Source organism: Haemaphysalis longicornis, unplaced genomic scaffold (assembly GCF_048455015.1).
Source record: "Haemaphysalis longicornis isolate Haplotype H1 unplaced genomic scaffold, Haemaphysalis longicornis Haplotype H1 scaffold_12, whole genome shotgun sequence".
Taxonomy (NCBI): Eukaryota; Metazoa; Arthropoda; class Arachnida; order Ixodida; family Ixodidae; genus Haemaphysalis; species Haemaphysalis longicornis.
Genome location: NW_027526225.1, coordinates 116,611,481 through 116,635,775, shown reverse-complemented (window position 1 = coordinate 116,635,775; position 24,295 = coordinate 116,611,481). Strand labels below are relative to the sequence as shown.

The 24,295-nt window shown below is 49.4% G+C and overlaps 1 protein-coding gene across 4 annotated transcripts in view; it reads left to right on the top strand.

The window, feature by feature from the left end:
- Window positions 1-24,295, top strand: part of LOC144163351 (uncharacterized) — a 307,376-nt gene that overhangs the window by 272,517 nt on the left and 10,564 nt on the right. For all 4 annotated transcript variants that reach the window (XM_077694301.1, XM_077694302.1, XM_077694303.1 and 1 more), the window contains 4 exons: window positions 8,912-9,360; window positions 13,118-13,900; window positions 19,420-19,881; window positions 22,150-23,276. In XM_077694301.1, coding sequence (XP_077550427.1) covers window positions 8,912-9,360; window positions 13,118-13,900; window positions 19,420-19,881; window positions 22,150-23,276 — 2,821 coding nt within the window. The remainder of the gene's footprint in view (window positions 1-8,911; window positions 9,361-13,117; window positions 13,901-19,419; window positions 19,882-22,149; window positions 23,277-24,295) is intronic.

Genomic DNA, 24,295 nt, shown 5'->3' with positions numbered 1-24,295 from the left:
ATCTGAAAGAGGCAAAACTGCAGAACAAGCAGAAAAGATGTTCGCTGGGTGAATGGGACAGTGTGAGGTACCGGCCTGCCTTTGTGCACGTGTCATCTGATTTATTACTGTTTCTGCTTCCAAGACAAGGTCTAGGGCCGCAGTTTCTTGCCAAGGGATTATGTGCGCACCTTAACAGTTTTCCCTGACATATCTGTTGTTATTTGTATCTGTAGAAAACGGAACTTGTCCACTGTACTGTCCTCAAAAACTGACCACGGAACTCACTTCCTTCGCATTGATTCCAAAAGGGTCATGGTTTGGGTCTGTTGATGATGCATAACGTGAACTGAAAGCGCAAATTAGACAGAGACAAAGAAAGGAGACAACAGGACGGGCGCTTGTCCTGTTGTCTCTTTTCTTTGTCTCTGTCTAATTTGCGCTTTGGTTGTGAAAGGAAGGGAAAAGAAAAGTATAGAGTAATATCCACGTTTTGACGCTTTTTTTACTTATTCGGTTTTACTTACTTTTTGCGTAATATTTTAAAAGAACGTTATTCGCTTTTTCTTTTTTGTTGTTTTCCGTGTAAACACATTAAAAAAAAAAGTCTGGCGCTTTTGATGCCCCGTGCTGTATCTCTGCTCCGAGGTGCAGCTTATGTTTCAGGCCGGCAGGCTTATTTTAACCAGCTGGTGATATTAAGCGTATATGGATCAAAATCTCGCTAGACAGACGTTCTCGATTTCCATCTATTTCAGAAAAACGGTCGTGGGGAAAGGAGATCGAGGCCACTTGTGGTCAGCAGCAAACGGCTTAGCCACTGAGCAGCTCCTGCGGTCACACTTGTCAAGTATTAACAATTTGCAGGAGTCGGACCTTTTAAACAAATTATCAAATGCAAAAAGTTTGCACACATCGGGTCTGGGCTTTCGCTGTGGAGCAGTGGAGCACTCCTGCAGCCTGATTTCTCCAATAAAGTCGCAGCTAGGGAACGGCAAAGTCGCTTCATATCCCCTGCAAGCTCCAGAGAATGACATTTCGTTTGGTCTGCTTGCAATACGCTCGCGCTTCCAGCAGCAACAGACCACATTGGCGCTCATTCATTTACCCTGTTGTTACGTAGAGCGTGATAGTGTTCAATTGCCTGGAGGTGAAAGTGCGCGAGCACGTACGAAGTTGATGGTACGTGCAAGAAAAAAAGGCCCCAATTGCATTGACTGTGCAATATCAACAACGGAGGGTCGAACCGTTTCGGCATGAACCGGTAACCGTTATTCCTTTTTTCGGTTCAGTTCCGGTTCGGGTTCAGCGTGCTGAAAAAATAACGGTTCGGGTTCAGTTTCGGCAAAAATACTGGTTCATGGTTCGGATCACCCTGATATATATATATATACAGGATGGTACAGCGAGTTCGAAAGGACGGTGGTTTGTGTCCTTGTGTCCCCCAAAAGAAATACTCCATTGCGACCGGTACCACGGGCGCTGGGTGAAAGGCGCACGCCCTCATCCAGCGGCCGTGCCAGTACGAAGCTTTGTTTTAATTGCAATCGTCTTTTAGAGCCACGCTTAGAGTTACAGGACCGTAGTTTCAACAGGCAAAGTCCCCGCAGGGGGCACCTTGTGTACTCGAGGTGTTTTGGTGAGTAGCGCCACCACGGTCCCGAGCTCCGCAGGGGTGCCTACTGCCGTAGGCACTTGGTGTCTTGCAACACCACGGACCCGAGCACATGTGGGTTGGACCCACCCACGTCCCGGCTGTGCGTGGCTTTGCCGTGTCCGGGGAAAAGGGGAACCTGGTGGCTGAGCCAAAGTTGGGGTTGTTTTGGACCTTTACGGCCCCCCAGCAGCGGCAACACGCCACTTCGGCCCCTGCTTCTCGCAGACGGTGCCCCCGGTCTGACCCGCCCGGGGGGAATCAGCCAGTCGCCTTTTCCTGTCCTCCTCTCAGCTCTTTCTCTTTCCTATTTCCTTTCCTAACACTGTCCTGTCATCTCATTTCTTCCTTATTTCTAAGTTTTTCCAGGCGGCGAGGGTTAATCCTGTGCAAAGACGTCACCCTCGATCCCGAGCATAGGATTATAGTGGCAAGGTACGGCTAGCGTGTTAAGTCACGTTCCCTTGTTGGGCTCGGTGGTGGGCGGCCGGCCTTGCTACCGAATGTACACCATGTATTTATGGCTTCTTTTTCCATCCCAAGAAAAACTGATCGGTCCCTGAAAAGGGGCCGCACCGAAGTACTTAGCATCAGAGCAGCTCCACCTGTCGAAACCTTTAACAAATACCTTGTGGTACACTCTGAAGAAAATGCACCCCTAGCAAAAAAATCGGTGTTCCTCATTGCAAAATGCCTCGAGAACATCGTTGGGAAAGACTACCATGCAAAAAAACTTGCCTCAGGTGACCTGCTGGTAGAAGTACAAAGAAAAAACCAAAGTGAAAACCTCCTGAAACAGGACACCCTGGCTCAACTAAAAGTGACGGTCACGCCACATCGTAGCCTAAACACAACCCAAGGCGTCATCTCTGAACGAGAACTACTGCATGAGAATGAAGACGATCTCCTCGAAGGGTTCAAAGACCAAGGCGTAACAGCTGTGCGGAGGATAACTATACGTCGCGCAGGGGAGGAAATCCGAACTAAACACATTGTTTTGACTTTCAACCGTCCAACACTTCCCGAATCGGTCCACGCTGCATTTATTTCCTGTCCAGTGCGTCCATACATACCTAATCCGCGAAGGTGTTTCAAGTGCCAGAAGTATGGCCATGGAACTCTGTCGTGCCGTGGCCGATCCATCTGTGCTCACTGCGCAAGCACTGACCACACCAGTGACGATTGTAACAAGCAACAAGTGAAATGCCCAAACTGCAGTGGACCACACTCTGCCTTCTCACGCGCATGTCCATCATTCAAAAAAGAAAAAGAAATAATCCAACTGAAAGTCACTGAGAACCTAACGTTCCCACAAGCACGCCTGAAGCATGCCTTGCTATCGGGCAAAAGTTACGCAGACGCAGCTCGCCGGGGGGTGGGGCGTCGTCTGGTAGATGCGGGCACCCAGTACAGCGAGGCTGACCTGGTCCCGTCGCAGCCCCCCACTCAGCAGCAGAAAGTCGCTACCGTGGCTTCTGCTGCTGCACTCCGACCTAGTGCTGGGGAAAGGCCGCCAGCACGACTCCTGTCCAGGTCAGCGATGTTGACCTGGCCTCGTCTCAGGCACCTGTGCAACAGCAGAAGACTGCTCCTGTGGCTACTGCTGTTCCAGCTGTGCCCAGTGCTGCGGCCACGGCCTCTAGCACAAAGTCTGGTTCTGACACTCTTTCAACTTCAGAAACCGCGGTTGAGGCCATGGATGTCTCTCCAAGTACGTCTGCTCCTGAGGCATCACAGGAGCGCCGCGGTGCCACAGGTCGTGGCAAACCGACCAAACCAAAGGCCAGTAAAGTCGCTGCCCCTGGAAATGACCCCAAAACCTAAGTGAACCTGCTCAGAAGGGCCCCGAAACACGGCCTGCTAAAAAGAGGGGAAAAAACATGATCCAGAACATGATCCTTTTTTCTCTTTTGCTCATTCTCATGGCTGCTGAAAGTGTTATGTACTGGAATTGTAGGGGGTTGTTAAGAAATCTAGACGATATTTATGACATCCTCGCCAATCACAAACCACAAATACTGTGTCTCCAAGAAACACACCTGCGCCCATCACAGACAAACTTCCTAACACAGTACATTGTTTACCGTAAGGACAGACAAAATTGCATCCAGCCGTCTGGTGGTGTGGCAATAGTACTCCAAAAATCTGTGGCTTGTCAGTACCTCCAGCTACAGACGTCACTCGAAGCTGTAGCTGTCAGAGCCATAGTTTTTTGGCAAACTAGTGACAGTTTGCTCTCTATACATTTCACCCGACTATCGCCTTTCCAACGTCGAATTTGAAAACCTAATCAATGAACTACCTGAACCTTGCATCATAACCGGTGATTTTAATGCTCACAACCCCACCTGGGGATCTGTGCGAGCCGATGCTCGAGGGCGGCTCATTGAAAGGTTTCTCATGACATCCGGATGTTGCATCTTTAATAAGAAACGCCCCACATATTACAATTCCACACACCACACATACTCAGCAATAGACCTTGCAATTGGCTCTGCAATCTTACTGCCTATGCTTGAATGGAGTGTATTTAACAACCCGTATGGCAGTGATCATTTTCCTGCAAAACTAACTGCTGTAAACAATGACTCTCAAGGCACAGAACCACTTCGAACATTTAAATTACAAGCAGCTGACTGGAAAACATACAAAGAACTTTCCAGGCTACCCCCTACAACAATATGCCATTTAGATGTTGAAGCAGCAAGTTCACTGATTACAGCCCACATTCTTGACTCTGCTCAGAAAAGCATTCCAGAGACTACTTTTAAAACTCTCCCAAAACCCAGACCATGGTGGAATGAGGACTGCGCGCGTGCACGGTCTGAACAGAACAAGGCATGGGCACTTTTACGCCGCTATCCCACGGCCGACAACCTTCTCAAGTTTAAGCAGGCAAAAGCTAAAGGGAAGCGTACGCGACGTATGGCAAAAAACGAAAGTTGGACCAGGTTTATATCAGCTATAAATTCTTATACGGATTGTAGGAAAGTCTGGACTAGAATAAAGAAGCTAAAAGGATACAAGAGTCATCCTATTCCCCTAGTAAGTAGTGTGGGTAACTCAGTAAAAGATCAAGCAGATGCTCTTGGGAAACACTTTGAACATGTATTCAGTTCTTCACATTATACACAAACATTTTTACAGCATAAGAAGGCAGCAGAGCGTCAGCCCCTTCGTGTGAACCAACGCTCGAATGAGGGATATAATGCTCCATTTACCATGCTTGAATTGATGAGTGCCCTCTCGACATGTGGTACGTCAGCCCCTGGAGATGACCGAATCAGCTATGACATGATCAAACACCTACACAGTGAAACCCTGCATGCAATACTCTCTCTCTTTAACAAAATATGGCAAACAGGTCGTTTTCCAAGAACATGGAAAGAGGCTATCGTTGTACCGCTTCTAAAAGAAGGAAAAGAATCCTGTCTTGCTGCGAGTTACAGACCCATCGCCTTGACGAGTTGTTTATGTAAGCTGCTCGAAAAAATGATAAATCGGCGACTATTGTACTTTCTCGAGTTTAATGGTCTGTTAGACAAAAATCAGACAGGCTTCAGGTCTGGAAGGTCAACTACAGATAGCCTGGTTGCATTTGAATCATATGTGAAAGACGCCTTCATCCATAAGCAACACTGCTTCTCTGTGTTCTTTGACATGGAGAAGGCGTATGATAGAACATGGCGATACGGTATATTGCTAGATTTGCAGTCATTTGGCCTTACTGGTAATATGCTCAACGTTATTAAGGACTATCTCTCTGATCGCACATTTCGTGTTCGTGTGGGTAATGTGCTGTCTAGAACCTTTGTTCAAGAAAATGGTGTACCGCAGGGGGGAGTACTGAGCTGCGCACTTTTTCTTGTTAAAATGAGTTCACTAAAAAATGTTCTCCCACGAACTGTCTCATACTCCACTTATGTTGATGACATTCAAGTTAGTTTTAAGTCCTGTAATTTATCGATATGTGAACGCCAAATCCAGTTAAGTGTCAACAGACTGGTTACATGGGCTGACAAGAACGGGTTTATGTTTAATGCTGATAAAAGTGCTGTTGTGGTATTTTCCAGGCGGCGTGGTGTCTATCCCCCTCCTTGTATTACATTACAAGGTCAGCCCATACCAGTAAAAAATGAACACAAGTTTCTGGGTATTTTACTTGACCACAAACTCGCATTTATACCGCATATTAAATTACTAAAAATGAAATGCCTGAAAACGATGAACATTTTAAAGGTACTATCGCATCAGTCATGGGGAACGGACACAAAGTGTCTGCTTTCACTTCTAAATAGCCTAGTAAGGTCAAGAATTGACTATGGATGCATTGTATACCAGTCTGCAACCACAACAGCACTGAAAATGTTGGACCCAGTATACAACTTGGGGCTTCGCTTGGCAACAGGTGCATATCGAACAAGCCCCATTCCATCCCTTCACGTTGAATCTAATCAGTGGTGTTTGGAATACCAGCGCACTTACACAGCTCTGATGTATGCTGCAAAGATTACTTCTATGAAGGAACACCCTTTGAACGCAATTATGAAAAATAACACTAATAATAAACTTTTTGAAAATCGACCATCCATAGCACCACCCTTCCCTTTGGCAGTGTCACGCCTCTCAAAGGACCTACAAGTTCCTCTTGCTGAAGTTCACTGCACCTCCATTAATGAGTTGGTTGCTCCGTGGGACATTTGCCCAATTCAGTGTGACATGTCTTTCAGAGAACTGCAAAAGAAAAATGTGCCAAACTTTGTTATTACTCAGCACTTTCTGTCACTCAGGGACAAATACAAGGCAGCTGAATTCTACACAGATGCCTCGAAGACTTCTGCAGCGGTGTCTTGTGCTGCAATTGGCCCCATATTCACTTTGTCCAAAACAATGAACACGAACACTAGTATATTTACTGCAGAGGCATATGGTATCCTGCTAGCTTTGAACCACATTCTCCAAAACAAAATTGAGAGCTCAGTTATATACACAGACTCACTGAGTGTTGTTACAAAGCTTTCATCTCTGAAGGCTAGTAAAAACCCAACTTTTAATGCTGTTCTAAGAGCTCTGTACTCAGCTTATAGTCTTAAGCTTGCTGTCACAGTGTGCTGGGTTCCGGGCCACTGTGGCATTGCTGGAAATGAAGCCGCTGACCAAAGTGCTGCAGCTGCTGCCCTTCGTGAAAGCATAGATATTAAGCTGGTTCCATATGAAGACCTCAAACCTTATGTGAGAAGGAAGCTGCGAGAGCACTGGCAACAACAGTGGGATAAAGAAATAAGCAACAAATTACATGTCATTAAACCTAAAATTGAAAAACCTCCCTCTGAGAAACATGCTAGATCAATAGAAGTGGCCTTATGCAGACTTAGAATTGGCCACACACACATCACACACTCATACCTTTTAACAGACGCAAACAAGCCACAGTGCCATCGATGTGGGGGTCAGCTTTCTGTCCTTCATATGCTTATTGAGTGTGACATGTGCATCATTGAAAGGAAACGTCATTTTAATGAAGCTTACACATATAACATTCCCTTGCACCCTTCACTATTTTTATCAGACCATCCAATGTTCCCATACAAAAAAGTTTTTAGTTACCTAGCAGATGTAGACTTTTTAAAATACATATCATATAGACCATAACCTCACCTGTGTTCATTATGTGTTTTTAAAACAGTGGTGGAACCTGAGACTTTACACCTTAGGTGCTTGCACTCACTGTTTTAATATGAACCTATACACCATTTATCTTAGTATACTCACTATGCTTTAATTATGGCCCTATACACCAACCCCCTGAGCAAAGTTTTTTAAACTAGTGCCTCCTTTACAAATCTTTATCATCTCTTTCATCATTGTCATGGCGCTCTTTGCCTTTGTTGGCCTTGCGCCATTAAACCCAAAATCATCATCATCATCAACAGGCAAAGTGATTGCGTCGAGTGACTATACGGTGCATGCTGCGTTGTAAGGCCCAATGCGTGCCCAAATCGGCAACGCTTGTGGCTCCCATTCTTAACACCTGGTCTCTCCTCAAATCAAGAATGCGTGGCAGTTCAACATAAATGGCTCATTTATATTGAACAATCACTATAAATAATCTATGGCAACATTTACAGAAATGACACGCCCTATCCTTTTCATCTACTGTCTGGGCCTCCTTTGAAAGGCCGTTTTCGGGTTCCAAAACCAGACAGAAGCTAAGGCCAACCCAACGATTTCGAGCGAGAAAGCTATTGAGCGCAGGAGGTTTTGCGGTTACGGCGGCCTCCCCAAATGCGGCACACTGCACCGCACTCTGTTGTGTTGCCTTGGTGTCTCTTTTCACGGCAACGCAGTGCGGAACCGACCGGCGTCGCGCAAAGCACCGCCGAGAAAGAAAACGCATTGTCCAGCGCGCACGCTTTCGGACGGGGTCAATTACTGGCCGAAGTAAGGGGGCGCAAGCCGTGAGTCGTGCCCATACCCCGCTCGACCGCAGTGCCCTTTCCTTGCACCGGCGACAGCAGCAGCGCTTTGCTTTGCGCCGGGTAAGGCGGCCCGCAGGGTGCAGCCTTAGTCCCGTTGATCTTCCTTTGTGCGCATGAATATGGGCCGCCGAGATTTACCCGCTCACTCTCCCTCGCCCTGCTCGTCACAATGCTTGGTGAGCGGGCAGCCGTCCGCGCGCTTCCTCACACACCGCTGGCCTTTCGCTCCCGCAAGGCGTCTTGCGTTGATGGCTTCCGCTTCACGCTCCGTGCGTGAGTAAACGCTGACACCACGCACTTACGGGTGCGCGCATGTTCGAGCTGGTAGGGAAGCACTTGTTTCGTCAGACGCGTCTTTGTATTCTCTCTCTTTCTTTCTGAGAGTTGAAACAGTGAAAAGACACGCGCAAGCCCGCCTCAATTATTTCGCATGACTTTTTCTGTAAAAAGAAAAAAGAACCGGCGTGTTTGCTTGCTTTGCTGGAAATTATGTCGAAATTAAAGTGACAGTATCTGTAACACGTGCCTTTTTTCCACTTGTCCTCTGGCAATGCTTCGACTTACATTGCCACGCTGCTCCCGAGTATAGTGGTCACGGCTTAATCGCATTGCTGCACCTCGCTTCGCACGTTTCAAATTTTCCCCAACTATTTTAGCGTGAGGACTTTGTCCGAGGAGAGGTGTGTTGAGAAGGAGAAGCTTTCGTCACCAGACATGTAAGTGTACTGGGGGGATGCGCGTTTGCGTACGTTGCTGCGACTGCCGGGTTTTCATTATTATTTCCCTCTCGCTCTCGCAGATTCGGGGCCCAGCGCGGCGAGGCTGGACCTTTGGACGAAGCGCGGTGCCAACATGTCCGACCAGGATGACCAGCAGCTGGTCGGCTTCGACGACAGTCCTGTGCTCCTCCCGGAGCCCAAGAAGCCGCCGCCCTCGTCGGCCGTGGCCGCGAGCCAAGCGGAGCTCATACTCAACTCCCTGAACGCCGAGAAGAGCCAGATGGTGGCCAATGGCGGCCCCAAGGGCGACACCACCAGCAAGACCACCAACGGACACCACCACCACGAGGAGGAAAAGCCGGAGGCCAAGCCAGTCAACGGCCACGGACCCAAGGTGGATGCTGCCGACCACAACGGCACCGAGGCCGGAGAGCCGGTCTACACCGAGGTGCCCGAGGACAACATCTACGAAGAGGTCATCCCGGTGCAAGAGCGCAAGCCAGATGTTGCTGTGTCGCCTCCTGCTCAGGTCAGTGTAGCAGTAGTTTTAGTAGCCGTAGTAGTAGCCGTCGTACTTCTAAAGGGGCCATGGAGACAAAAAAAAACTGTGGTTGAATATTCTGTCATGGGAATCGGTCAAACACGGAAGTGAAATGTGCAGCGAAATCTGCAGCTGAGCATGATTTGGGGTCGGCGGCTGTCTTGTGGGTGTGCTTGGCGAGCGACTTCCTGCTGGCGGTTAGCTTCGGCAAAGGTGTACTGGCGTCATTTCCGTGACGCACATGACGTCAGTGAAATCTTGGTGTATCCCGGCCTAAAACACTTTCGTGTTAAAATATAAAACCGTGAAACGAACAACCGTAAGTATAACGTACTGTTTAGTACTAAAGGTTGCTTCCCCGCAAGCAGACCCTGTGTGCAGGGGTGCACCCTTTACAGGCCGCTTGCTTCGTTGTACTGGCGTCACTTCCGTGACGGATATGACGTCAGCGAAATCTTTGTGCACCCGGGAATAAAACACCATGGGAGTTAATACAAGTGTGGTGCATTAAACAGACTGCTTCGTCCTGATAACAATGATGCCAATTTTATCGCAAACTTCAAACAAATAGCGGACATACTGAGGAAAATAAATGAACGGTGGCGACTTTCCAGCCACCTTCCGGTGACGTCGTTGTGACGTCACAGAATCTTGTTTTGTGCGATTGGCAGCCTCTGGCTACATCCGCAACCAAGCTACATGACTGCGCGATTGCTGTGGGACTTCCAGTTCCGCTTGATTGCATACGAGCAGTTCACACATTGATAACCTTGTTCTTAGTGCTGGCTCATATTAGGTCATTCCTGCCCTTAATATGTCATTGCAGCGGGAAATTTGAGCGTGGTTCAATATTTCTTGCATTTTTTTGTGAAATGACTCTTTCATGGCTGTAATCGAGCTGAGAAAGTTATTACGGGCCAGTTGTTTCAAAATGGACAATGTTGTATTTTGTCACCACGGGCCTTTTAATGCATAGTGTTTCATACAATAACAACTAGAGAGGAATCTGGCGCTGCGACTGCCCGCCGCAGTGGGTGTGATGGGTAGTTCTGCATTCGTATTGGCGCTCAATAGCTTCAGGAAGATGGATTGCAGGCAGTTTCGCTTTCGTCTTGGATTTGCATGAAAGCATTTGCCCACGTGGGGTGTCGGAAGAAGCGACTAAAGATACGTTTCTCCTTGAGCTGCATGCCGCGCACGCGCTGACGCCGCCCTGGGTGGAATGTTTTATGACCAGAGTTGCGAATTGGGTGGGTTATCAATTCATTGCCGGCACAGCGAGCACGAAGACACAAATGGCGGCGCTGTGTGTGGCGAAGTTGTCTGCCAATTAGGAGTTTTGGCGCTGCACATTCGGCAGTCCAATGTATTTTCGAAGCTGGTGACGGTTGCGAATTGCTTGGAACAGCCACACCTCTCGTGCGAACGCCGGCTTCAACGGCGCTATATAGACCCTCAGTACCGGCGGCTGATAGGAGCGCTTCTTGATGAATGTCAGTAATTCAGGCTAGAATAACTTCTTCAAAAAGTAATCGCTTTCTTTTTTAGTAGCAGAAAACTTTTCTTAATATGAAAAACTTTCACGAACAGTTTTCGGAGAAGTCCGCGTCCCGCTGTGGTTGGCCGCAAATGGCAAACCTACTCTGCAAACCTCCTCGACTCCGCGTCTGCTTTCTGTTTAAATGCGCCGCTTTATTTCACTCCGAACCTGTTATCGGTCACTAATTTTCTTGTTTGCCATGTAATTTCTAGACAGCGAACTACGCAATAAGAGTTTTGTTGACAAAAAACACAATCTGCGCAGCCTTAGGCCCGTTTCTATCCTACGCAATCCGGTTCCAGAACTACCCATCATTCCCATCGAAGCGTATGCGCTGTCTCGGAGTTCGCGTTGACACTAGCGCCAGTTTCCCCTCTTGTTATTATTGTATTAAACTCTATGCTTTAGTGGGGGCCATGGTCCAAGTAGGGGAATTGTCAATTGGGAAAGGGGTGGGAGAATAAATGTAGGGAAGAAAGCATGAGTTGCTTTGGAGAGGCACAGTGAAGAGTGACTTCTGGTCATGGTTCAGTGCTGGTAGTCTTACCGGGTATTATACAATGCAGACCGAGCATTCGAAGTGCTAGTGCTAAACCACTTTTAACTGCATGAATGGCTATTTCATTAATCGTTTTCGGATCCAGTTGGTTAGTGCCTGTGTGGGAGCAATTTCCGTGGTCGTTAGAAAATGGGGTGAAATTTCGATAAAAAGCAAAAGTAGGACAAGTACCGGTGATATGGTGGATGGCAGCAGGTATACTGGTATCAGAAACGCGAAAGCTGCCTCCAGAACGCAGCTTGTGGCGATTTCAGCTAGCCGAACCTGAGTTCTCGAGAACTACAACTGCATGCGTTTACTGATGCTTAATATTGATTGGCCTGTCGAGGTGTCTCGCAAATAATCTTCGATTCCTCTTCGCTCTCGTCAAGGCACCTTTCTCTGAAATTGTCCAATCAACGCGCTCGTCTGCATCACCTCAGCTGCTGCACTTGCCGCCTGCCTGATTATAAATCGCAGATCTGGGCTCTACGTCATATAACTACGTGTTTCGACTTATTCAGTGTATTATGTCTGGGCTGTCCACGGCACTTGAGGGGCCAGCAGGCCAGCCTGACGCCTTGAGGCTAATCTTGCCCGAAAGTGGCATTTTCATTTCGATAGTAGCTGTCGAATGGGGTCTGCGGATACCAATATGTCAGCGAAGATGTCCCCACGGGCCTACAAATTCGTTTTGACACCGTAAATTATCCGCGCAATCTTTCAAACATCCGCAGAGATTCAGCTGATGGCTTTGCCGCGAAGCAAACGTGTTTTTTTTTTTTCCTTTTTTTCAATTTTTCGCACATTAGTGGAGCGGCTTTTCCGCATAACGGCAAAGCTGAGCAAAAAAGCCAAACACATGTAAGATCTGGCATTGCAAGAAGTACATGAGTGGTGAAATTTTAAATACTTAAGGAAACTCGAATTATATCACATGTCGAAATAGGTATTTCGCCCCCTTCCCCCCCCCCCCCCCCCCGCACACACACGCACAACCTTATGTTGTCTTACAGTCCGCCCGTGGCTGGTTCATGGTTCTGGACCCCTTCGCATAGATACTGCAGCCCGTATTTACATGCCGCCGTGGATGTTTTTGTCGAGGACGCGACCCGGCCGTGATGGCTGTTTTTCTGATAAAAGCCAGAATCGCAAATTCACCTGCGTCAACATTTCGGTGGACGCTGGAGGCCCCCGGAGAGTCGAACTCACTCGTGGCCGCCGCTACTGCGCGCCTCAAAACCAGCGTGTAACTTAGGCACGTAAAGTCCTAATTTTTTTATTATGTGTATACACTTCAATGTTACGGTTGATGGCATTTATACATATAATGTTAGGAGTGACAGTCTCGTTGAGTCAATACATAAAGTAAAGCAAGCTGTCCAGGGCGCCAAGGAAAGCATATAGTTGGCGGTTCGAGTGTTTTTATAATCAAGATAACCATTTTTGGAATTCTAGAAAAGAAAGCGAGAAAAACGTGCTCTTTGAGTGAGACCTGGACCCACGGCCTTCAGGTTATGCGTTCAGGGTCTTACCAGCTCAGTTACCCGTTAGACTCCCAAATAGCCGAGTTGGTAGCATGCCATTTTCACGCTCAGGCCACTATACTGTTACGTGCAGTTCTCCTTCTCCTGTAAGACAAGCGTGCCTTCCTCTTACACTCGCAGAACGCCCCTGCTGAGAACGGCGGCACGACCGTCCTGTACGACGACTCTTCGCTGTCCAGCGAAGTGTCCACAGAGCTGTCTCCGCCGCCGTCCAACGTGGGCGACTGCGGCTCCAACGGGACCACCCTGTCGGACCCCGAGTGTGACGCTGCCATGGCCGAGGCTTCGGCGCCGGAGTCCCACGCCGACATCCCTTCCGTGGTCGTCCAGGAATCCACGCCCGTCGACTCGGAGCAGTCCAACGACGAGCAGGCCGACGACAGCGCCTCCGATCAGGCCGATCCGGAGATAAAGGTCGTCCAAGCTGCCGTCGAATCCGACCCGGAAGCCGAGTGCGTAGCCGAGCCTCTGGTTGAGCCGGTCGTCGACCTACCCGTGGAGCAAGGCAGCGACTCTTCGCCGTCAGAGGCCGGCCGGCCGACTGCGGAACCCCGCGGCAGCGTCAAGCCGATCGTTGTCGCCGCCGCGCTGGAGTCTGCCGCCCGGATCGACGCCACGGAGTGCGAGTTCACGAGGGTCGACGACGTTCAGTTTGTAGAGCCCGGAGAAGCGGCGCGATGCACCGTTATTTCGGCCGAGGCCACGCCGGAGCAAGAGGAGAGCACCGCTGAGGAGTTCCACGACACCAGGGAGGAGCTGTCCGTCGGCGCCGCTGACTCGTGCGCCGCTGTGGTGTCCCCGTGTCTTCACGAAGAGGAGGTCTTGGCAGCAGAGCACGAGGCTCGCGTGGAGCAGCCTTTGTCCATCGGCGAGCTGCTGCACCGCGAACCCGCTGATGTGTCGGTGAGTTATTACGAAGGTGTTCCTTAAAGGGGCCATGCAGACAAAGTACACGTTTGTTTTATTCGTAAGATTTGGTGATTAATAGCCCCCAACGCTTCTCCGACATGAAACGATGCTTCAGTCACTAAATATTAATCAATGTATGTTAACATTTTGATTCCCCCGCCATATCCTGTGTTTCTTGAGGTCGTTTGCGATGATGGCACAAAAACAAGTCTTCAAGCGAACCCGAATGCGGCACTAGGCTTTCAGTGGACTACTAAGCCTTGATTACCGTCAATCCTCCCAGATGGCGCCACCATACCGTAACTGGCCTTTGCCCGTGTTTGTTTAATATAACAAACTAATGCTTTTACCAAAGACAGAAAACCAATGTAGAACAGACATCTATATACGTCTTGCATGCGTACCACTACAATATCCATAAGACGTACCAGTAAGGTAACGTCCCGTAAACAGCATATAAAAGTACCATGAGACGTGTATTGTACGTTATCCTTCGTGTGATTTGGATGGGTTTTTTGCAGTTGTAGCAACGTTGAATATATGTAACTCCGACCCCAACGGTACGTCTCCTGGACATCTGCAATGTCGATTGCTGACGTCTCCGGGATATCTGCACGACGTAACGTGGTTTGCTGGGGGCCGTTTCGGTGTTTCGTAGAGCCCGTACAGAGGGCGCTACGTGTAGCGAGCTAAAGGGAGTATCTCGCTGGCCGGGGGGAGAAAACCCTCGATTTCCTCCCTTTTTCTACCCTTTTTTCTTAGAGTGTGTTTATGCTGCGCTCCGCGGGATGACGCTACTTGTCCGTGCTAAGCGCACGATTTGTGTTGGACGTTCCAAACTCCACCCCACTGAACGCAAAGTAATGCCTCGAGTTCAATGTGAGTGCGATTAATAACATCTCTGTTAACACCGCCGTTGAGAATCGGGTTGAAACGGAGCAAACGGCCTTTGCCCGTCTTTGTTTTGTTTTTAACCGTATTTTGTCCTGGCTTGTTTTTGTTATGGTAGAAAGTACTCGTTTTGTGAAACATGGGGTATACTCGACAAACAGGCTCGCGTAAGAGGATGCCGCTTACGCCAATCAACCGGTGTCGTGTCAGACAACCCGAAAGCGCCACACCGCTGAGCGTGCAGTAACAACAGAGCGCTCTGGTACTTCTATCTTTACGTGCACTTTCGTAACTTCTATGTTTACCCTACCATTCTTACTTCTTTAAAATGAATATATACATTACATTGAAGCGAAAATAGCTCGTGCTGCAATATGATAAGCCCTGCCTAACTTGCGTTTGCTTTTGCCGGCCTCAGCCAATAGCAAAGCTGGGCAAATGATATTATATGTTCTATTGCGGGAAGTAAGCTAGTGGGTCGCATGGCCATTCCCTTTTTTCCTAATTGTGTACCTTATTTGAGCGAAGTTCGCGTTAAAAGTGGTGTCAGTATGATTCTAGCGAGGCAATCTTTCGAATGAACCAAACTTGCATTTTATCTTCTGGGCCCCTTTAGAAGTCTGTGAACTTGATGAGGGCAATAACAGGTAGCGAGACCGGCTTTGGCGGATCCTAACAATAAAGCGCTAGACACATGTACGACGGGAGCACGCGATTCGTATGCGACTGATCGTTACGACTTATTGTTAGGACCGGTTTTGGCGCATCCTAACAATACGTCGTCACGATCAGTCGCATGCGAATCGCGTGCGCCCGTCGCACATGTGTCTAGCGCTTAAGTCGTAACGATCAGTCGCATGCGAATCGCGGGCGCCCGTCGTACATGTGTCTAGCGCTTACAGTACGTACTTACGTTCGTTAAAATATCCCCAGCTATTTTGTTTTTCGAGATACTGTTGCCACACGTCGTATTGTAGCTCAACTTTGGTCTTCGCGAATTTTATTTGAGGGACCCTGCAACACTTTCTTCAACTTTTTTGAAATCGTAAATGCTTGCAGAACGTAGTCACTCAACACACCCAGTACTTAAATTAGGGGGTCGCAAATTACCTCAGCCAAGAATTACTGCTCTTAGCCCATCAGATAACTTGTACACTCGCTCAAAAAGTTTTTTTCTCTTTCCCGGTCTTGACGTTCTTCGACCGCTCGACTTACGTCACTAAGCCCATGTAGGGGCTGTTTGCCGGTTTTCCTTCAGTTGCATCTATAGACACTTTTCGATAGAAACTTAAAAAAAAAAAAAAAGCAGAAATGGAAGGCGTATCTGGTGCGACGAGCAAATCACGCAGTGCCGCTCCGTGCTGGCGATAACTGTAGCTTTCGCAGTGGTTCCAGACGCGAAGGAAAGAGTGAAAGCGCTTATCGAAAGTGTTCCAGGGTCCCTTTAAGTACTCCCATATTATATATTGTTTTTGGATGGACGCCTCTTTTTTCAACCATTGACCTTCTAGCTCAAGTTACAACCTTGGTGCGCCAAGTCGCAACAAAACTCAGGTGCCCATTAATTTGGCGGTACAATTAGGCAACGCTCACCTCGAACTGCGAGTCAACTTAGTTTTTAGATGTGTAGTCTAGCTTGAGTTAGCGTGGCGCCAGCATACCACTATAAAGATGTGGCCTTAAATAGTACGCACTTAGAACGTTAACTTTGTTGCTGAGCCCACTCCGTTTGAAACCATTCACACTTTTCTTCGAGCGTGCTCACTGCTTATTCCAGCCTTCTTGGCTTTTCGAAATGTTAAATTCGACCCTTACAAAGGCATTCGCTCGCACGCCTGGCTGCATGACGTCTCTTCCGGTGGTTCACCGCGAAGTGTGTGTTGGGTTGTTGACCGAAGCAGCATGAGGCCGCAGTTCATCCTAGGTCGGTTGCGGAGGCCTCGAACATTTCCCGCTGTAGTTGCCGACGCTGGTGAAACTGGTCGTGCAATGCGAATCCGGAGCAATCTGTGACAGTAAACAGGGAAGGAGTCTGCGGTGAACCTTTTGTCGTTCGGGGTCGACGTTGCTCCATCGCCGTCATTCGGAGCAGCGACCGCGCAGTAGACGCGTTGACCGTTTAAATCCAGAGGATCTGTAGCGCTATGGTCGCGTGTGTCTCCGCCGGACGCCCGTCGCACCAGACCGCCCACATAAATGGGACGACGGGTCGCTTCAGTTTCTTTAAGTCTACAGTCGGCTTACGGTTACGGACTGTGCACTGTCGTACTGTCGGCACACTCGGAGGTGGTAGCTTGAACGGACAAGCCGCCATCTTTCTTCTTTGGCAGGTACGTAGAACGTCTAGTTCAGACTCTCTTCGTCATTTGTCGTGTCCATAAGCGGTAACGCGCAGATAGCGAATCCTAGTAAGGCGGTGGCACAAAACAGTACTGTCTTACAGTACGGCACTTAGCTTAGAACGCAGTCCATTGAGGATGACTGCAAAGGGATGGCAGAAGTGACAGAGTTATGTCTAAAGTGATAAAACATAAACACAAGCGGTATTTCTTGCTGCTTTTAATCTCCACCCGACTTTAACCTGCTAGGTTACTTACAAAGGAGTTTATTCATGTTGGTATCGATTTTGAATAACTATATTCCGCAAAGTAAAAAAAAAATTCGTTTTTATCGAAGGCCGCATTTTATACGACACGTGATGTCTTATTAATTTTCGAACGATTCGACAGTTTAAACAAATAAAGAGGCCCCCTTTAAACACCGAGATAGTGATATGTATGGTCTGAATGATAGTCATGTGCGCGCAGGGTGGAGGCAGGACGTCATCTTTTACAACGTTGTCAGGACGAGGGAGATAAGATGCATGCGAGGTAATCACGACTGCGCAAAGAAACTGAAGTCAATACCGTCTAAGCAGGACCGTGGTACCGAGTCCTGGGTTTCGGCGCACCACGTATTGTGAAAACTTAGTGACGCCCATGTTCTTTCTTAATGACGATAGTCTTTCTTGGGCTACTTGAACGGGAAAATTGTGATCTGGTTGTATGTCTGTCTGTCTGTAATTCGATTCAGCCACCCGGCCAAAGTGAAACAAGCTGCACAATAGGTTTGTATACCCACAGTCAATCGAAACGTTCAAGTCCGACGGCAATGGTCATATTTTTCAACATTGCTGAACAAGAACAAAGCATTACAGAATTATGAGGCAGAAAATCAATACATAAATGATGTTTGCAGTGTTCCTCTATAACAAATTCATGGATGCTTGATGTTTGCAATAGCAAATGAAATACTGCATACACTGCATAAAAAGAAATTCCCTACGTCGCCTGCTGTTGCCTGCGCCACTATTGCTTCTAGCGGCATTTTAAGAAATCAAACAAACAGTTACGAAAGGTTCCACTGTATAGGTTCCACTTTCCGGTTGAAACGCACGTGGAGTAGGGCAACGTGGTGCTATAAACTTTGAAGTAGGGCGCCTCGAGTCTCACACGTCTCCGCCTTCCGGCAGCGCTGGCATCGAGGAACCCGGCCCGTAGCAGTAGAACGCTGTAAATTTAGATTGACTTGAGCAAACCTCTAGCCTATTTATCTTGGGAGGAGCGCGACGGGAGAGGAACAGCATGAGAGGCGAGCGGGAAAGCGAAGGGAGGCATTTGCTTGGCAAATGTTGACGAAAGACTATCGACATTGGCAACGAAAGGAGCAGATACGCGGCCCATTTTTTGCAGCTATTCACCCCAGCTTTTACTCTGTCGGCGCAATCGTGCGGCTCCGCTTGTTTTATCCTCACGCTTCAATATCAGGTTGATTCCTGGCATATTCAGAGTACCATAATGCAGGCGTGCGCTATATTAAAAAGTAAGCTTTAAAACGCCTGACAGCAGTGAACTAATTTCCTCGAACAGGGCAGCCTGTCACGTTGCCCGTCGCGGCGGCTATTCTGGAATCATTCGATAATTCGGCGTACATTTGTCACCGCCTATAAATCTTCGGTAAAGGGCTACAAAGTCGGTCACAAATATTGCGTCCCATAAAGGTGCCGTCAGAATTAGACCGTTCGGGAAGAATTAAAAATACACGTTCGAACGCGATATTCCGTTCGTTTTCCCGTCAAGCCTAAAAAGTCCCCCCCATTTAACCGAGACTAGCGGCAGTCGGGGAGCCGCGAATATTTGTGTAACCGCTCCCTACCACGAACAGCCCCCATGGTTGTACCTATTCCTAAGTATATTCGAAAGTGCGGCCTGCCACTGTATAATAAAGAATATTAAAAAAAACGACATTTCCGAAAATTTTCGGTGCTTTATGAACACGAGACCCTACCTAACATGGTGCACGACACGAACAGCTCCTGTATGGCTCTTCCTGCGCGTCGCATAGCCCCACAGTCGCTTTCACTGTTGTTGGCACGTGCGCGCCGAGGGAGATCCGCTACAGCTGCCGAAGGAAAATGCGGGCAACAGCTGCTGTACATGTAGGTGAGTCAAGGAAGACCGATTGTGGCGCTGCTGCACGTTCGGCGAATTCAAAACCCGTTCGCAGGTTCACTTTTGTCCTTTAACCGCGCGCGCTGTCCACACAGTTCAGTCCTCTGATGCGCGCTCCTTAACCTCGCGCAGGCGTCGCCGACTCGCGACCCGGCGACAACAATGACGACGCCGACTCCTCCGCCGCCGCACGAGCCTCGCCACCTGAAGCAAAGCGCCGAGGACAGCATCATCGCGCGCGAGATTCGGGCGCAAAAGGAGCGCGAAGAGATGATCGCTCGGGAAAGGAAGCTCGCGCAGGAGGCGGCCAGGCTGTCTTCCTCGACCTCGGCGGCGACCGAGAAGACGCCGTGCGACAGGCCGCCGCAGACCGAGGCGACGACGTCCAAGCCCGCGAGACTAACCACGCCTCTGGTGTGCATTCCGTCGGCGCCTTCGGCGCCCAGTGCGAACACCTCCTCTCCAGCGCCCTTCCCCGCGCCCATCGAGAAGCGGTTCACGTGCCCGTCGGACTCCAAGATCGCCGACGAGATCCGGGAGCTCCAGGAACGCGAGGAAGAGCTCCGTGAGCTTCGAGAACGACTCCACGTTCAGGTAGGCAGACCCCGGGTATCGCTGTTCACTTCAGAAGGCTGCCGCTATATTAACAAAAGACAAGCGCGGACTTGCACAATTAATGCGGAAGGTTGGGAAAGTTGGTGGCGAGCTAAGGAAGTCCCGACTGACTGGATGAATAAAATGTTTAATAAACAACAGATGCTGCTGTTAGGGCACCCGCCCAACGGAGGGGATCCTCAGTACGGGATCCCCTGATCTCTCTCTCTCTCTCTCTCTCTCTCTCTCTCTCTCTCTCTCTCTCTCTCTCTCTCTCTCTCTCTCTCTCTCTCTCTCTCTCTCTCTCTCTCTCTCTCTCTCTCTCTCTCTCTCTCTCTCTCTCTCTCTCTCTCTCTCTCTCTCTCTCTCTCTCTCTCTCTCTCTCTCTCTCTCTCTCTCTCTCTCTCTCTCTCTCTCTCTCTCTGTCGCCGCTGCAGGCATAAATTCCTTAATCGACATGCGCAAGTTGGACCGAGCTATCACTGGCTGTTTTTAGTTCCTGCTGTCACTCAAACTGGATTTTCCCGTTGCTGTATTAGTTTGCTAGCATACGTTCATTGCGAAAACGCGTTAATTTATGTTGTAATAATTTGTCTAGCGGCTTACAAGCAGTTGTTAACGGTTCGCGACTGAACTTACAATTCCTGAAGAAACAATTGAGGATATTAAAAAAAAGGCTTATGATAAAGCACTTCGTTAATTTTAAACGGCTCTTTAACAGCTTTGGAGCTGAAGCTTGGTAGATTTGATTGATTGCAGGGTTTAACGCGCCGACGCAACGCAGGCGATGAGGCGCGCCGTAGTTTGGGGCTCCGGATTAATTTTGACCACCTGGGAATCTTTGACGTGCGCCGAAATCTCGTACACACGGGCGTTTTTGCTTTTCGCCTCCGTCAGAAAAGCGGCCGCCGGGGCCGCGATTCGAACCCGTGTCCTTGTGCTCACCAGCACAATGCCTTAGCCGCTGAGCCACCGGGGCGGGTGAGCTGAAGCTTGGGAAAACCAGGAGAAATAAGACGTAGACACGTAGCAAGCAAACTATATACAAATAACACGCTTGTTTCTTCTTTGCTTCGTGCCCACGTCTTATTTTGCGCTTGTCTTCCCGATTTTCAGGATGACCCAACTGGCACAGCAGGCTACACTTCTACAGTTTTCGAGCCTTCCTAGCCTTGCTTGTTCCCAATCGGTCGTATACACCAGGTGAAGGGAGACATTAACACGGCGCTGGACTCACAATTAAATGTTCATTGTTTCGCATGCCGTATTAATACCAACGTTATCAACTACTGCAAAACGGCGAAAATGAGCTAAAAGCAATACCATAAAAATGAGGAATGTGGAACCAATTATAACGCAATATATTCCAATGACACGACCCACTAAGGCGTCCGGTTTCCTTTTCGTGGCCACACATCGCGGAAGTCCAGTTTATTTGTGCACAGTGAAGTGGACGGCACACTAATCAACTCATTGTACGCAGTCGGGCAATCTCATACTGATACGTAGGCCGACTGGTCGATGTATCAATGAGAGATTAAGGGAGCTTGATAACAATGGGTCCGAAACCGTTAGCGGATATCAAGCGTACATTTATGAGACTGCGAGTTCTCTCCAAGCTTTATTAATAGCTCGAATTATCTGCCAAAACGGCAACCAAGCCGCCGGTAAAATCGTTGAGGCATCTGGGACTGCGCAACTGGTTGCAATGTGCGTCGGCATGCCGCCCGTTTTATTGGCCACTAGGGAGATGGATTTCCTTGACGTGCTGTCACGAATGGTTTGAACCGAAAGCACACGTGATGTTGGCGTGAGTGCTGCCTTTGCACTGCTTTGTGTTATCATTGGTTTCCCGTTCTGTGTTTTCGTGGGATTTTTTTTTCTGCTCACTTGTTATCTCCCCGTAGCCGTTGATAACGTGGACACTTATACTGCGTGTGAAACAATAAACTCTCAGTTGCCAGTCAGCATCCTGTTTGTGTCTACCCTTTCTCGTGTGCATTTGTCCGATTCCGCTGTTTTCCATTTGTGACATATCAACTCGCACAAGCTCCTACCCTTACCTGCCAGGTACCTCCGTTCTAATGCTGGCAGCAGTCTTTGCCTGACGTCGACCCTGTTCGTTTAGCAGCCTTCGGGACATTTAACGCCCAGGGTGCAAGATCCTACTGTCTTCTCACCGTCCCCTCCCTTAGCCTTGGGCGACCCCCGAGTGTTCTAATCCGCCTGATTCGTTGCAATATGGACTCTCCATTGCATTTCCCGCAGACCAACGAGGGCGTCCACAAGACGAACGGCGTCGACGAGAGCATGGTCGCCAACGGCGTCGCTAGTCCCACCGCCTCCTCCTCGTCCAGCGGTGACTTGTCCCGCACCGTGAGCATCGAGTCGCTGCCTCCGAACGGCCACCACACGCCGTTCGGACCGCGCAGGAAGGACAAGATCACTGTGCGGCCCCTGTCGGACGGTTCAGAGGACTGCGCGCCGTCCCCGACGTTCGTCTCGCTCGGTGGCGAGTCGCCCATCGAGCGAGAGATCAGGCTCGCTCGGGACCGCGAAGAAGCCCTGCGCAAGGAGAAAGGACTCCTGGGACAGCTACAGGCCGAAGGCTTCGTCAAGAAAGGCGAGCTCCTGGTCGCGTCGTCGCCCTCAGCCCCGGTGTCTTGCAAGAATGGCAAGGCTGCCGCCGCCGCCACCGCCGCCGCCACTTCCGCCGGAAACGGCACGCGCGGAAGCACGCAGAAGATCCTCGGCACCTCCAGGATCCAGCAGGAAATCGAAGAACAGACGCAGCGCGAGATGGCCCTGCGCGACTCCGGACACATCCAAACCATCTCCCAGGAGAGGACCGACTCCAAAGTGACCAGGATATGCAGCGAGGCGGCTTCCGCTCCGACCGGCGGGGCCACTTCCCCGTCGCAGCTCGCTTCCGGTTCGAGGAGAGTGCCCCCCTTCGAGTCGTCGCTTCCGAACGTGGAGATATTCGAGAAGACGCCTCCCGCAGCGGCCAGTCCCGCGCGGGTCACTTCTCCGACGACGGCGCCGGCCTCGGGAGTCGCCAGCGCGGTCGCCAAGGCGTCCAACGGTCACGTGTCCAACGGCCACGCCGCAGCGGCAGCCAAGGGCTCGTCCCCCGCGGCCAACGGTCGCGGAGTGAGCATGCAGAAGTTCCTGGCCAGTCGGGGAAAGGAGCTGGCCTTCACGAGTCCGCCGCCGCAGAACGGCGGCGCGGCCGGCAGCAACGGCTTCGCGGACAAGGGCTTCGAGTACCGCGAGCTCAAGCCTCCGCAGCTGCAGAAGGGGGCCAGCGACGCCGTGCGCAAGGGCCTGGTCACGGCCGAGACCAAGATCCAGGAGGAGATGCGAGCCATGAAGGAGCGAGAGGAGGAGCTCCGGTGAGTGAGGCTCCACAACGGGGCATGTTTTCTGCCCTTCGTTGCGCGGTTTTTAATGCGCGGCATTCTTTGCGGAGTTCCCCGATAGCCAGGACAGTGTAACGCCCTGCGTTTCCACAAAAATGCGGATATCGCGGAACTTCCACCTGCAATCGCTACACTGGCGTAAATGGAGATAACTGGTCGCACGAAATATTGAAAAACTAAAATATAACATAATTATTTAAAAAATACGGAAAATGGGGCAAGTAACGTAAATGGAGATAATTGGTCGAACGAAATTTCGAAAAACTAAAAAAGAATTAAGGAAAATGTAAAATAATTACGGGAAAATGGGGAACCGTTTAATACCCTCATTTTTTTTAATAATGAAGATTTCGCAAAAAGTTCACCTGCAATCGTTATAATAAGGTAATTGGAGATAATTGGTCGGACAAGATTTAGAAAAAACAAAATATTTGGATGGAGAAAACTCACACTAAAGACAGGCGGCATAAGAATGCTACGCATTAGTAGATAATTCTCTGAATTTCTGAATAATTTTTTTAGCGGGAAACTTTTGTCCGAAATTTCGTCGTCACAAATGAAGAAGAAAAAAAAAGAAGAAAGAAAGGAAAGGCCGGGAGGTCAACCAGGTGTAGAGCCCGGTGAAGAAGAGATAGGAGTGGGAAAGCGCGCACTCTAGTCCCGTTTCGGGCACTATAGTCTTTCACGCAAGTTCGTTTCACTCAGGAAACGTAAAAGGGCTTTCGGTCACAAATGAGAAGCCCGAAAAAGTGAGGTGTTGAAATGAGGTAAGCAGGTGGGCTCGCCGCTGATTGCCTGACAAGCGAAAAATATTTTAACACTCAGGAATGAGGTGGGTCCCAGGTGAATTTCGTGACTTATGGACGGGGGTGAGGAGGAATGAGGTGCGTTGATTGGTTAACTCTGGTCGGGAATGGTTTTGAAAGAACGCGGTGGGGAAAGGGGCTGGTTGACGGGGAAGTATTCGGTGCCGATTGGTTAACTTGGGTTGT